Consider the following 14,089-nt stretch of genomic DNA (forward strand, 5'->3'; position numbering starts at 1 on the left):
CACTTGGTGCTCTCGTATTTTATATTTTGCCAAAGGAGGATATCGTTTCTGTATACTAAAAACCTAACTCATCCTGTTAAGCTGTCTTTCTATCACAAGCAGTCTTGCTTGTAATCGCACGCAATCAGGAGGGAAACTCCTACCTGAGGCATGTGCTGACATGCAGCTTTCCAGCGGCATGGGTAGACGGAGCAGGCTCGGGGAGCGAGCAAGCAAACCCGGACAGTTTATGGAGTGAAGAGAAGATGTCAAACGTGAGTTTACCAAACTTTTGGAAATTAACGTTAGCATCAAGAACGATGTTCCTGAAATTCTCATTTCTCGAGCAGTTCTGGAGCAAAAAATTAGCGATTGCTTGTACGCTATTTTTTCCTGCAGTTTCAAACGGGATATCCAAAAGGGCTGCAGACAGGTTAAAATGCATTTTTTGATAATCGTACTGCTAATAGCCGTATTTCAAAGATGCTACTCGCATAACATCACACATTCTCCCTGGGTAGATGTTCCCCACCAGCTCGTTTCAGTTTCTACTCCTCACGTCCCAGCACGGTATTGCCACGTTTGTAAGTAAATTCTCTGGGAGATAACTTACGTTAGGCTACTTAAAATGATTTTTTTTAATTAGTACAGGTCTTATCGTTGGAGTTTGCTTTTGTTTGCAACCTGAATTCTGGACTGAAATTCCTTTTTGTATCCCATTAATTAGGATTAGGATCCTGTTGTTGCTTTTTTTCACTGTTCAGTGTCAGCAGAGCTTGTGCTTGCACCTCCCATTAACTGTGCCATGGGTTGGCCTAAAATCCGTAAATATCCCTGGGTGTTGTTACATATGCTTGTGGCTTTAGATCTGGGAATTAAGTATAATTTTATAAGTTAGACAAAAAAAATAAAGATTTCCATGTAGCTTTCTTCCATGTGAGAAGTACAGAAGGGACACAAGTGTTGGGTAGTGTTTCAGCTGGCCAAAAAGAGTCATCTTTCTGATAAATCTTGATGCAAACTTGTTTTTCAGATACTGAAAAAAGGCTCCTTAAAGTGCAGAAACGCTGTTCCTGAAATGCACAGCAGACTATTCATCATGTCTGCAGCATGTGACCGCAATCTATATTAGTCAGACACTGTGTTGTAGTTATTGCTTGAGATTATTAATAGATCAGGAATTTAAAGATACATCTTAAAACAACTCTAAACAAGAAGTCAAACCAGGCTTTGAAAACATTTGCTGAACACCCACCATCAGCCAAACAGCGGGGGGGGGGGGTCCCGTTTTCTACCTTCTCTCCTCCTACCTCTCTCTTCCTCCTCCCTGGGGGTTCGGATTCAGGAGGATTTGGGTCCTTCCCAGTCTGAAAATCATGCTCTCCTTTTCGTGTAATGCATGGTGAACTCTTTCTTTGTCATCCGCATGTCCAGGCTTTTTTTCCCCCCGCCCTGCGGCAGGGAAGAAAAAGACTAAATATTTTGGGAAGACCGAGGAGTTGTTGCGACGTCGCCCACTGCCTTTACGTGCGGTGCTGCAGGATCAGCGCTCGAGCTGCCCGGGGATGCCTTGAGCGTTACCGGAGGGCACCAGGTCCCACAGCACTGCTCTCCCGGGAGGCGAGGGGGGAATTGCAGCGGTGAAGATAGGAGGGAACGTAACAGGGCAGCTTCTTAACCATCTGAGATGTCTACGTTCACATGTGAGGAATAAACAGAAGTATTTCATTTCCTAATACTTAGCCATAGCTGTGATTCATCAGCATGATGGAGACCTGTCAGTCAAAGGCCAGGCTTGTTGTCCCAGGCGAGGATAACTTATGCACAGAGGTTGGCCAGCAGGGTGCCCAGGTGGCCAAGAGGGCCAGTGGCACCCTGGCTTGTATCGGGACTGGTGTGGCCAGCCGGAGCAGGGCAGGGATGGTGCCCCTGTGCTGGGCACTGGTGAGGCCGCCCCTCGAATGCTGTGCTCAGCGCGGGGCCCCGCACCCCAAGGCGGCCATGGAGGGGCTGGAGCGTGGCCAGAGCAGGGCAGCGAGGCTGGGGCAGGGGCTGGAGCACAAGGCTGGGGAGGAGCGGCTGGGGGAGCTGGGGGGGCTCAGCCTGGAGAAGAGGAGGCTGAGGGGAGCCCTCATCGCTCTCTGCAACGGCCTGAAAGGAGGCTGGAGCCGGGGGGGTCGGTCTCTGCTCCCCAGGAACAAGCGATGGGACGAGAGGGAACGGCCTCAAGCTGCGCCAGGGCAGGGTTGGGTTGGGTATGGGGAAAAACTTCTTCCCCCAAAGGGCTGTCAGGGCCTGGCCCAGGCTGCCCAGGGCAGGGGCTGAGTCCCCATCCCTGGGGGGATTTAAAAGCCGGGGAGATGTGGTGCTTGGGGACATGGTTTAGTGGTGGCCTTGGCAGCGCTGGGTTAACGGTTGGACTCGATGGTCTTAAGGGTCTTTTCCAACCTAAACGATTCTGTGATTCTGTGATTCTATGAACTAACCAGTTTTAATTTAGGTGATGCTGTCTACGTGTCTGCCAAATTCTCTGTACTGTGTTGCAGTCCATTTGAAGACTAAAACTGAAATGTAGCTTGCATGAAACTAGTTTTGCACATTTTTATTTGTAGTATGATTATCTACAAATAGACAAAAGCTTTTGTCTCTCTGTTTTAGAAAACGGTGTGGCAGAGAAGTCTTTGTCAAACCCTGGACCTAACAGTGCCCTTGCTGTTTCGCAAAGAAGAAAATATCCGTGGTATTTGTGCAGAGTGCATGAACGCGAGAGCATTGTAGAAACAAACCGATCTTCACATTATTGCTAATGTGAAGGTAATAGGGAGGCAGTGGCTCCGCTCTAGATTAGAGAAATGAAGACAGAAAATTAAATTATGTGGCCAGACTCTTGGAAAATCACTTGTTGGCAACCAGCTGTAGAACTTAAGACATTTCAAATATGCTGTCTCTTTTGTCATTATCTCCAGCTGAGAGAAGAAAAACTACAAGAAGAAAAAGCTTCTGAGGATCTGATTCACAAGTTCATTCTAGATGACATGGATGTAGGAAAAAGAAAAATGGAAGAACAGCAGAAAAAAGAGGAATCTTTAGTGCTTAAAGTGAACCAGGAGTGTGTAAGTAAGCTTGTGCTTCTCTTTCCTATCCACATCATAGCCACTGACTGCAGGTAAAATGCTGCTAAGGCTCAGTCCTGGAACAAGAACGAGTTTTTTTAAGACCTTGACTAGTTGAGCGTCTCCTGTTCCTGCCCACTGAAACTGGGAGCTTTCATCCTTTGACATAGGGAGCTTTCCAGGATTACTCGATTGACTTCTTTATAGCCCTTGAAGGCTATGAGCTAACAGGTTATAAAGATCCGTGTTAATGACAACTGTCTTCTAAGGTTTGTTATGACTACAGATGTTCTAGAGGTTTCTGTCCCCCCTTTTACCCCCTTTACTCATGACTGAGGTGCAGCTCTTCCAAACGTATCAGGTAAATCTGTAGTAGAGGTATCCGCTCTGCTTTGTGTGTCCTTGGTCTTCAGGCATGTACGCATTTCCATGAACATTTCTCCATGAATCTTCTGCAGTGTAGGTGTAAAATACTGTAGTCCAACAGATTCTGCATGCCAAGTTTTGCCTGTTTCTCATTTCAGTTGTGAGACTCCGCAGGAAACGCTCTTAAGATTTAAAGACTGATAGGCTGATATGTGGGTACTGAATAACATCCCACAGTACCTTTCTTGTAGGATTTTCTCACATTTCCTGATCAATAAATTAACTTCCTTCAGTGACTGACAGCTATACATAGGAGCTATGTGTTTATTTTTGCGTTATTTATGCTTTTGGGGCCAGCCTCTGAGCTGTTAAAGCTCCAGCGAAGACAGCCGCACGAGCACGCCTGTCTGCTGGCAGGTTGCGTTCGCGGTTCATGTCCTCGAGGTGTAATCAGAACGGGGGCTTTTGGTATCTCTAATATCTTTGCAAGAAAGAGCTTTATTTTCCAAGTGATTCTTTTTGTTGTACGTGTCAGCTAACTCTTCCTTGATTGACTTCAGTTTCCCGAACGTCTCTCGGATTCAGAGAATGAAGAACCATTCCAGGGCAAGCAACCGCATCGGTCGGCTTTTGTTTCCAAGACCAGTGCCTACTCCTTTGCTTTCCTTTCGGGGTAAGATGCTGAGACTTGATTCAAGCTGATGAATGTTCATTGGAGATGTAAATCTCACGTTCTTTTGACTGTTCTAAACATACCCGAGATGCTTTAAATTTAATTTAAATGGCTGTTCCAGTCCAAAAGAAGTAATCATTTCTTCTGCAATATTAGAACAGACTAATTGGTAGAATACAGCGTCTGTCTGATTACCTCCTACCTGTTATAAAATCCTGGAAGTTAGTGTTGATCCCATGAAGCAGAAGAATCATCGCCCGTAGATGTAAATGACAGAAATCGTTAAAGTACCAAATTCTGCGTGATAAACTCGGGAGTGCTGGATCCTTCTCCAGCACAGACATCACGAGATAGCGTCAGCCCCAGGCAGCTTATCAGCGAAAGCTGTTGCAGGAGGCAGTGGAAGCGGCTGAGTAACGAAGTGTGTTTTCACATGAGGAGCACAGAGGTTTCCATAGCGTCATCGTTAGCTCTGACCTCAATTAGCTACAAGCCGTAGGTGGAGGTGGCAGCGTGGTTAGCGTGGAGCCCTTGAACGCAGACCAGGGCCCTGCGGCAGATCCCAAGATTGCCGGATCCCTTTATCCCAAGGGCGTAGGAGGCATCTCTTCCAGCGGGGAGCTGCCAAGGCCGATGCCTCCCCCAGAGCGCGGCTGTCGGGCTGGTTGTTCCTAAGGTCACGAACAATCTCCCGTTTTCACACATCTGCTTTTCAGGAACCTAACCGCCAAGGTGGAAAGGAGTCGGAGCTGCAACGACACCATTCAGGAGAGATCAAAGAGCAGGCAGAGATCAGCCCCAGCCAACAAAACAAAGGTACCGGCTGCGTCTGGAAACACAGGGTTTCTATGTGTAAACGTTCTTATCTGAGGTTACACAGCACCAGTCATCTGGAGATAGAAAATACGGTGTTTGTGGCGCTGCTGGTGCTGTGTTATCGCCATGGGGCCAATCGCTTCCTTGCAGCTCTCAATAAAAACCTGCTAGGTTAGAAATTACTAAGCAGAAAAGTAGACAGCTTACAGAGTTGTTTGTTAGCGTTGGAGGATAATTGGAAGTTGGAAGGGTACTCATCATGCTTTTGTTTCGTAATTAATTTTCGTTTCAAGGCTGAATTCCCAGCCGATTAAAGAAAAATCTTTTAGAAGCTTAGGAAAAAAATCCTCTCTTCCTCCCCCTTTCTCTCCTGTTCTTTCCAAAGCTGTTTAAACAGAGAAAACTCATCACTCTCCTTATGTTAGGATACTTTCTTTTGCACTTCCATGCTATGGGAAGAGGCAGCCCGGTCTTGCTTCCCCTCGCATCCAGCAGACCGAGTGAATTAACCGTATCTGTTACCCTGTGCAACAGGCCTGACTTTTCAGTGCGCCGCAGTGCTTCAAAATGAGCGGCGATCACGAAGCACTGCTGAAAATCCGAGCCGGAGGTTTTTCAGGCTCTTCCAGCAGTAATCGCTGGGTACCTTCCACTCACTGGAGATGCCCTTGACGAACGCCTTTCCTTGCGCCGTGGATAGCAGCACCGCTGACCCCTCTCCGGCCTTGCCAGCAGGTGCAAATTTTGCATGCTCGCGCTCGTACTGATCTGTCTGAGGCCGTACCCTGCCTCCTTTCCGATGCTCCCCTCTGGCCCGTGGGATGCTGGTGGCTGGCAGCAGCAGCTTAATCATAGTCATACAATCATAGAATCGTTTAGGTTGGAAAAGACCCTTAAGATCATCGAGTCCAACCGTTAACCCAGCGCTGCCAAGGCCACCACTAAACCATGTCCCCAAGCACCACATCTCCCCGGCTTTTAAATCCCCCCAGGGATGGGGACTCAGCCCCTGCCCTGGGCAGCCTGGGCCAGGCCCTGACAGCCCTTTGGGGGAAGAAGTTTTTCCCCATACCCAACCCAACCCTGCCCTGGCGCAGCTTGAGGCCGTTCCCTCTCGTCCCAGCGCTTGTTCCTGGGGAGCAGAGACCGACCCCCCCGGCTCCAGCCTCCTTTCAGGCCGTTGCAGAGAGCGATGAGGGCTCCCCTCAGCCTCCTCTTCTCCAGGCTGAGCCCCCCCAGCTCCCCCAGCCGCTCCTCCCCAGCCTTGTGCTCCAGCCCCTGCCCCAGCCTCGCTGCCCTGCTCTGGCCACGCTCCAGCCCCTCAGTGTCCTTGAGGAAGAAAAAATCTCTTAAATCATGAGAGCTGTGAGTTCTCAGCCTGGAACAGCTCCAACGCTGCTCCGCAGGGGCCGCTTGCTAGGACGTTCCACCTCCTCATGCTGACACCCCTCCTTCTTGGGCTCAGTTTTATCCCAGATGGAGAAGGGGAGGGTTCCATAAGGAACAAAAACCTCTGCAATCCTTTGGAAGGTCACTTTGGTTGGTGCATATTGCTTGGAAAATGGTAAAATCCCCGCTGGGCACACTAAGGTGACCCCAGTGATCACCTAGCGACACATCTCTGAGGTTATGGGCATGGCCCGTGGTCCGAGAGTCTGTATTTAAAAACCTGGTCCAGTTCTCGTCTAAGCTGATAGGAGCTGGACTGAGCTCAAAGCAAGGGTCCATAACCGAGCTGCCTCCTCAGGACGCTGGGTTTTTTTCAGTAGCTGGTTTATGGACCTGGCCAATTCCGAGTTGCACTACCAGGGTGTTCCACAAACTTACTTTGACCTCAAAATAAGCCAGTAGAAACACCTCTCTTTCGGGCTAAGGAGGGCAAGGCTATCGTTGCTCAAACTAGCTGCTGGATAAAATCATTTCATCTTAGAGAAGAATAATACCATTTGCAGTTGTGTATGTGCAGCTTTTCTTTCGGGTTTATCTGTGGCTGGATTCTCTCACGTTCCAAATGCAGCAGCATTAAGGGGTGGTTTTGGAGATGACAAGATGATGAGAAATGCTGCTCTTAAGCTCTGCTAGAGGCTGTCTCAGGCAGCGTCTGCTGCGCTGGCCGCGGCGTGGCCTGGGACCACACATCAAGGTTGTTCCACCAGTCTGCCTCAGGCACATACCCGCCTTTTCTCATGACGTTTTGCGGCACGGCGTGTTAAACCTGGGCCGAGTATTTATTCTTTCCCTCCTACGGCTTGGTAGGGAGCAAAAAACCCTTTGGAAATGATTTCCCTTGAAGAACATGGCTTCCTTCAGCCAGGGTGGTGCAGTGCTTCTCCGTTTCTCCATGTCTTGCCTTGTTTCGAGCTTTTTGCCTTCAGAGCGGTTGCCACTCGCCCTATCCCAGCAGCAAGAACAGCTCTTAGACTGAAATAAATTTGAGACCCAGATCGTGCTGAACTCCGGTGTCCACTGCTTATGTTGTAGATCGGCCGTGAAAGGTGCCGCGACCAGCGGAGGCTGCCGCGGCTGGTCCAGAGAGCTCTCCGGCCGGTCTGCTGCGGGAGCTGAGCGTGGTAGCCTCACGTTCGCCTCTTCTCCTCTCGCATGCTTGTCCGTATTCTTCTCAATGACAATCGTTTTGAGCTGTGGTGCCTTGCCTTGCAGGTGCCACCCGTCACCAGCCCGTCGACGCCGCTGGTTGGAGTTTTGTCGTCCACCCAAAACAACCGCTGCCTCTCCGCCCCGGACCTGACGGCAGAGAAACGCCTGGTTCTCAACCCCGTTTCGTCCCTCTCGGCCCTGCACAAGCCAGAGCGATCCATCAGCCCCGAGAGCAACGACAGCATCTCGGAAGAGCTCAACCACTTTAAGCCTATCGTCTGCTCCCCGTGTACTCCTCCAAAGAGGCTTCCTGACGGCAGAGTCCTGAGCCCTCTCATTATCAAGTCCACCCCGAGAAACCTCAACCGGAGCCTGCAGAAGCCGACGACCTACGAGGCCAGCCCTAGGATACTGAAAAAATGGGAGCAGATATTTCAGGAGCGTCAGATCAAAAAGACTCTCTCTAAGGCGACCCTTACGTCCTTGGCTTCGGAGCCCGGGGAAGACGTTATAGTTCCTGACATCACCAACTCCAGCACTTGCGCTAAAGAGCAGCCGCAAGTGCCGGACGATCACCTTCCATCTGGCACGACAGGAGAGCCTCGCCCCGAGCTGGATTTCTTTCCTTCCATCAGTGAAACGAAGCTGGGAAGAGGGAGTGAGAAGAACAGAGCTTCGCAAGCCTTAACAACAGACGACAGCGCCGCCGAACCAGATGTGAGATCAAATGTCACCTCCCTGAACACACGAGTCTCCGAAGTCCCTGACCTAAAAGTGAACACGTTCATGGACAAATCCTGTCTTAGTCTTGGCCCGAAAATGCTGAGCAGAAGACTGATGGGCGTCAGCGCGTCGCTGCCTGACAACAGCACGCTAGGAGTCCCCGTCAAGACGTCGGGAAAAAAGCAGCTGAAATACCTGAACAACAGCGAATTGATCAACGTGCAGAACAGCACCTGCAACTCTGTTGAGAACATCATCGGGGAGCAGCCCCCGTCGCTGAGACGGGGTCGGAAGAGACGCTGCAAAACGAAGCACTTGGAGCACAACGGCTCCGTCAAAAGACTGAGGCACGCGGCGGGGGAGGTGGGCTTGCCGCCGGAGGATCGCTTGGTACGGGAGATGGAGCAGAAGCTCCAGCAAGAGGAGGAGGACAGGAGGTTGGCCCTGCATCTGCAGCGGATTTTCGACAGCGAGAATAGGACAGTGGATAGGCGGAAAGTCAGAGTCGATCGGTATCTGCTGCGGTCGAAGAGCACTCTGGGTGCTAAGTAGCACTGGCGGACGATGTTGCCTTTCTAGAGGACGATGAGGTTTATCAGATTATCTTATAGGAAAACTATTTTTTGTCATACTTCCACCCACAACAATTGTTTTTTTGTTTTGGTGGTAAGACATTTGTAGGTCCAGTTCGGAGAGAAGCCAGAGTCCTTTCAGATTAACACAAAAAAAAAAAAAAAGAGAGAGAGAAAAAAATCCTCCAGCTTTCTGGTCCATTGGTCTGAAAGAAGTGTCCGTCGTCCCCGTGAATACACTGCAACGCCTCTACACGCAGTCGGTGCCGTTTGGGTTCCCCAGCTGGGAGGGTTGTGTGAGGAGCACGCGGGGCACGGGACAAGGACCTCGTCCGTTCCTTGCCTTGCCGCTTCAATACGCCACAAGAAATCAGAGCTCTGCTCGTGGAAAGTAGGCTTTCTCTGTCCTAGGAAGTCTTCTCCTCTCTACCTGCCCCGTTTGCTTCCTTACGCTGCAGCTGGCTGCGGCGGTCGGACTGTTACCGACGCCAGCGTTCGAATGACCTGACTTGGGGGCTGTCGGGGAGGGAGGCTGATCCCCATTTCTGCTAGGAAGCACCAAATAGATCCACCCGTAGCGCTTACAAATGAATGTACCTCACTGTCTGCACAGCAGCACAGATCAGAGGTTACTTTCTTTATGTAGAAAGCCAAATGCAGTGAAGAAAGACACAAAATAAGGATTTTACTGAAAAGCCTTATAGGAACTTGTGCATTCGTGTTAGTGACGCAGCAGAGAGCTCGGGTAGAGCCGCTGGGAGCCGGGCGCTGGGCGCTGGGACCCAGGGAGCAAACGCAGCTTCTCTTCCGAGGCAAGAGGGTTTCACGTTCTTCCCGCTGACATTGAAATCTAGAAAGGGAAACGCGGGCCGGCTGATTTCGGGAAGGACGTTCTCCCTGCTGACACGTACCCTGCAGGTTCTTGCTCAGTTAAGAGAGCTCTCAGCACACCTAAGACCTGTCCTTACGTGTCCAAGAGCGGCCCGAGGAGGCATCCCGAGGCATCTGACGCATCGCCGTCCGCTCCCAGGCGCCCGATGGGTTGGCGGTAGAGTTGGGACAGGAGCCCGGCCCTCCCGGCCGGCGGGTGCTCAGGGTGATGCAAGCCTGCCCTGCCCCTGCTCCGAGCAAGCTCTCTTCAGGTTCAAACCACTAAAAAAGCTCAGGTGAGCGATGCACTAAAAAATTTCCACTTTGAGGCATGAATTCGGGTACGGCGGCCTGGACCTGAGCTCGCTCGGAGCCTGGGCTTGGTGGAGCACTGCTCTGCCCGGAGATGGCCCGCCCTCTGGGCTCTTCGTGTTTCTAACGCTCTTCCCCATCACCCACTAACAGCACAATAATTTTGTTGATTATTTCCAGTAATGGAGCTCAAAACCCATCAGCTCGGCTTGATACGTGAAGGCTGCCTTGCAGGGTATTCACTGGGGAGCCTCGGTGCCCGCAGGGGCCTTCGGCCAGGGCGGAGGCTGCGGCGTTGCCGATCTCGCTGACCCCTGTGCCAGACGACGAGCGGTGTTTTCGGGATGTAACTGAAGGACGTTGCCGGGGCAAACTCCCCGTGGCGTGAGGGGAGGACAGCCAGTGCATGTGAACAGCTGGATCTGATCTAAGAGAACGGTCGTTGCCCGATTTCCTCTATCTCAAAAATGGTTGAATTTCTCCCTCCATCTTAAACAGTTAAAAAAAACGGGAACTGGTTTTCTTTTTCTCTCCTGGCATACTTGCGGAACTGCAAGGACCCTGGCGCCTTTTTCCTAATTGAACTGGATTTTTTTTTTTAAAAAGAAATCTTATATTTTAATGGATAAAATTTATATATTTTAAATACTATATTTCAACAGATTGACACTTTTGTTTTGAGAAATCCTATAGCAATGATTCCGTAATATATATCTCTCTCTCTGTATCTCCTTAACACACAAACTACTGGATGTTTAAAGTCGTACCTGGGGCCGGCTAGACCTGGCCCGCTCCGGCTACCCGCCGCGCCTGGCGGGCCACGGCTCTCCGTGCCCTCTCGCGCGCCGCAGCCTCGTTAGGTGCTGACGGAAGCGGGCGCTTTTGCCCCAAAGCGAATCCTGCTCCTGGACCCGGCTGGGAACGGGAAGGAAATTAAGTAACGAGAGCCTTGACCGGACCTAGAAGAGCAGCACGGAGAGCAGTGGCGACGGCCTGGATCTGCCCTTTGCGGTGAAGTGAGCTCGGGAGGGAAACCCACAGCTTTTACTCAGAATTCACGCCGTTTTTTCCCAACGTTTGGAGCTAAAGCATGCACTTCTCAAGTGCATCTAGGTTTATAATTCTTTTTACAGGCCCCCTTCTCCCTGCCCCTTCCCCATGGTTAATCCCTTGAGCCCGGATCAAACTTCCCTAAACGGTTTCCTTCATTCTCGCGGCGCTTGTGTGGGTTTCATCCAGGCTCGAGCTGCCGGGCGCTCTCTGAGCAAGCCTACACCACAAAAAACTAGATTTACACGCTGAATGTATCCTTTCTTTCCCCTCTTAAAATAGATTTTGCAGTCCAACGCACCAGGCCAGTGTCTTAAAATATCTTCTTTTTAAAAGATTACATAAATATTTAGTTTTTTGTGTGTTAATTTCCTCTTTCTAAATCCGAGCTGGGCGGAAGCGCGGGAGGCAACGCCTGAGCTGGAGCTTGTCCCCAGCCAAAAAAAAAAGCTTAATGGGACCCCTCACGTCCCCGGCTTCCCAAACCTCGCCTTCACCGGGCGGCCGGCTCCCCCCGAAAGAGAGAGCCCGCGTCCCGGCAGCGCTGCTCGGCTCCCCAAGCATCACACACGGTCCCATCGCATCCCCATCGAAGGAGACCTTCGGACGTGGCGTCGCAGTTGCGTGGTGGAAGGGTTGCGGCCGCAGCAGCAGGGTGGGATCGATCTTTTTCCCCACGAGGTTGTGTGCCCACGGGTTTTTAGTCCGATGAAGCTGCTGGCTGCGTTTCTACCTTCGCTTCTCCATCTCGTTGCTTAAGGACCGGGGAAAACACGGGTCGTTGTGCAGCCGGCTCGCCTGGACCCTCTGCCTTCCCCCCGAGAGCGCCACTGCCCTCGGCTGCAATCCACCCGAGCCGGTGTCGGCTTCGAGACTTGAGGCGACGCGAAGCTAGGATGAATGTTTGATTAATTTAACACTCTGTAAGTTTGTGTAAGCTTGCACAAAAAAAAAAAAAATTGTATATAATTACGCTTAAAAGAGCAGGAATTCCCAGCCTCCACCCTTTAGAGGTCAGGTATGATGCTACCTTTGCCACAACTAATGCCAGCCGAGAAGTAAAATACCTCTTGCTGAACGGTGGACGCAGCACAACATCTGCAGAGGCTCTAAGACGAAACCAAGTATTTATTTACATTTATACGAAAGTCATCTCTAACCCTCCTCCTTTCCGCAGCCACCTTCTCTCCGGGACGAAGGCAGTCCTTGCCGGCCGTGGGACAGCGCGGGCGTGCGAGCGTCCTCCCCAAACGTGAAGCGGTCTTCTCTTGCGAGGAAAAAAAAAAAAACCCCACACAGGTCAAGAGATTGCACTGCCGGTAGCGCTGGAGGGGCTGGGGTTGGTTTGACGACAGAAGGACCGTGTCTGCCAAAGATGCCACCGACTCCGGAAAGTTGCTTTCTGACCCTCCGGAGCTCTCTGCCCGGGAAAAAAACCGTACGGAAAGGTCCGTGTTTGGAGTCAGTGAGATCAGATAAATGAAGGAAAAGTGCCAAAAGAAGGGATCATGCCAGATGATTGTATAATGTTGTTCTATATTGTCAGTATTTTTCTTCAAATGCTATTGTACATGCAGTGCACAGTAGTCACGAAGTGTAGCTTGAACAAGCGCTTCTTTGTATTTTCTCAATGAAAGCAAAGGGGGAGGTTGAAGCCTTAAAGACTATCACTGGTTTGAAAAACAAGCCTTTAGCCACGCTCCGAGGACAGACCCCCGGCCTCCGCCCGGACCCTCCAACAGCCCCGCGCCGCCTCCCGGTTGTCCGGCAAAAGGTTGACGAGGAGCTTGTCCCCGTGCACGGCGGGGAAGCCACTGTAAAAACCCGGCCGCTCTCGTCCCTCGGGGGACCCGAGACGAAAACTCAACGACTGTCGGACGCCGCAGTCCGGCGCGGCACCGCGATGGAGAGCCGTGGCCCCGCGGACGGCAGCTGGGACGTGGCGCCGGTCTGAACGACAAGCGGGGAAGCTGGGATGATCCCCACGCGTCGCAGGCCCCAAACCTTTCTCTTCCCCGTGTCTGTAAACCACCGCGAGGCATCAGCTCTAGAATTAGCTCTTCACTATGCAAACAGAAGAACCTGCAGCTGGTTACAAAGGGGCTTTCTGTATGCCTGGTTTCCTTGGTGTTTACTGTCAAACTGTTTAAAACAAATCTCGATGTTGCTACACTTTTTTTTTCCCGATAATGCTTTAAATCGTTGTGCTTTCGTGTTCTCCTCAGCTCGCCAGCGGAGCACCGGGGTGGTAAAAGACTTAGGGTCGTTTTGGGTCTCAGCTGAACCGCCGTGGCTTCACCCGAGCGTTTTAAAAAAGCGATGGAAGTTACTGAAGGACTGTTGACTTGCATGTGTAAAATGTGTGGGTAAAGCGACATGCAGGCGTCTGTCATGTTGTGGCTTCTGTGATTTGGAACAGAGTAAATCCTGCTTGTGAAAAAATTGTCACAAACCAGAAATATGCCAACTGTGTACAAATAACGTGTGCGTTTTAACAGCAACGAGGACTTTAACTGCAGGACAAAGGCCGAGGTTAAAACAGAATAAAACCAGGTTCTGACAGTGAACTAACCTGTTTCTGCTGAAGTTGCTGCGCCTGGAAACAAGCAGGATCCTACTGCTGCCTGTCGCGAGCGGGTTACGGTTGCCCCTGGCTGAATGAGGTTGTTGATTCATGTTTTGCAGGGAAAAAAAAAGGCCGAAGGTGAGTATAATGACATATTTTTCACGGAGGTGAGCAGCCAGTGGGGAGCGAGCGTCCTCCATCGCGCCCCACCGCTTGTCCCAACCCCTCCGGTTGCACCGACGCAGCTGGTTTTAGGGGTGCCACCCCGGGATTTGGGTGTTTAATAACCACTTTGCGCCCAGCTCGGCTCCCTGCGCAGGCTCGGGTCCGGCTGGTCGGGCACGGAGCTGCGGCGGGACGGGGCTCCGTGCTCGGGGCTGCCACGAGCAGCGCCGGCAGCGCCGCCCTGGCGTGAGGTGGGTTTTCCCCAGCACTTGGCTGCGGGACAGAC

At 51.3% G+C, this 14,089-nt stretch overlaps 1 protein-coding gene across 1 annotated transcript in view; it reads left to right on the forward strand.

Annotated features, from left to right (window-relative positions):
• Positions 1–14,089, forward strand: part of RNF169 (ring finger protein 169) — a gene marked incomplete at its 5' end in the record, with an annotated part of 30,830 nt that overhangs the window by 16,297 nt on the left and 444 nt on the right. Inside the window, 4 exons of the mRNA XM_082304961.1 lie at positions 2,946–3,092; positions 4,019–4,131; positions 4,848–4,947; positions 7,609–13,776. Coding sequence (XP_082161087.1) covers positions 2,946–3,092; positions 4,019–4,131; positions 4,848–4,947; positions 7,609–8,820 — 1,572 coding nt within the window. The 3' untranslated portion in view covers positions 8,821–13,776. The remainder of the gene's footprint in view (positions 1–2,945; positions 3,093–4,018; positions 4,132–4,847; positions 4,948–7,608; positions 13,777–14,089) is intronic.

Source organism: Platalea leucorodia (assembly GCF_965183815.1).
Source record: "Platalea leucorodia genome assembly, chromosome: 2".
Classification (NCBI taxonomy): Eukaryota; Metazoa; Chordata; class Aves; order Pelecaniformes; family Threskiornithidae; genus Platalea; species Platalea leucorodia.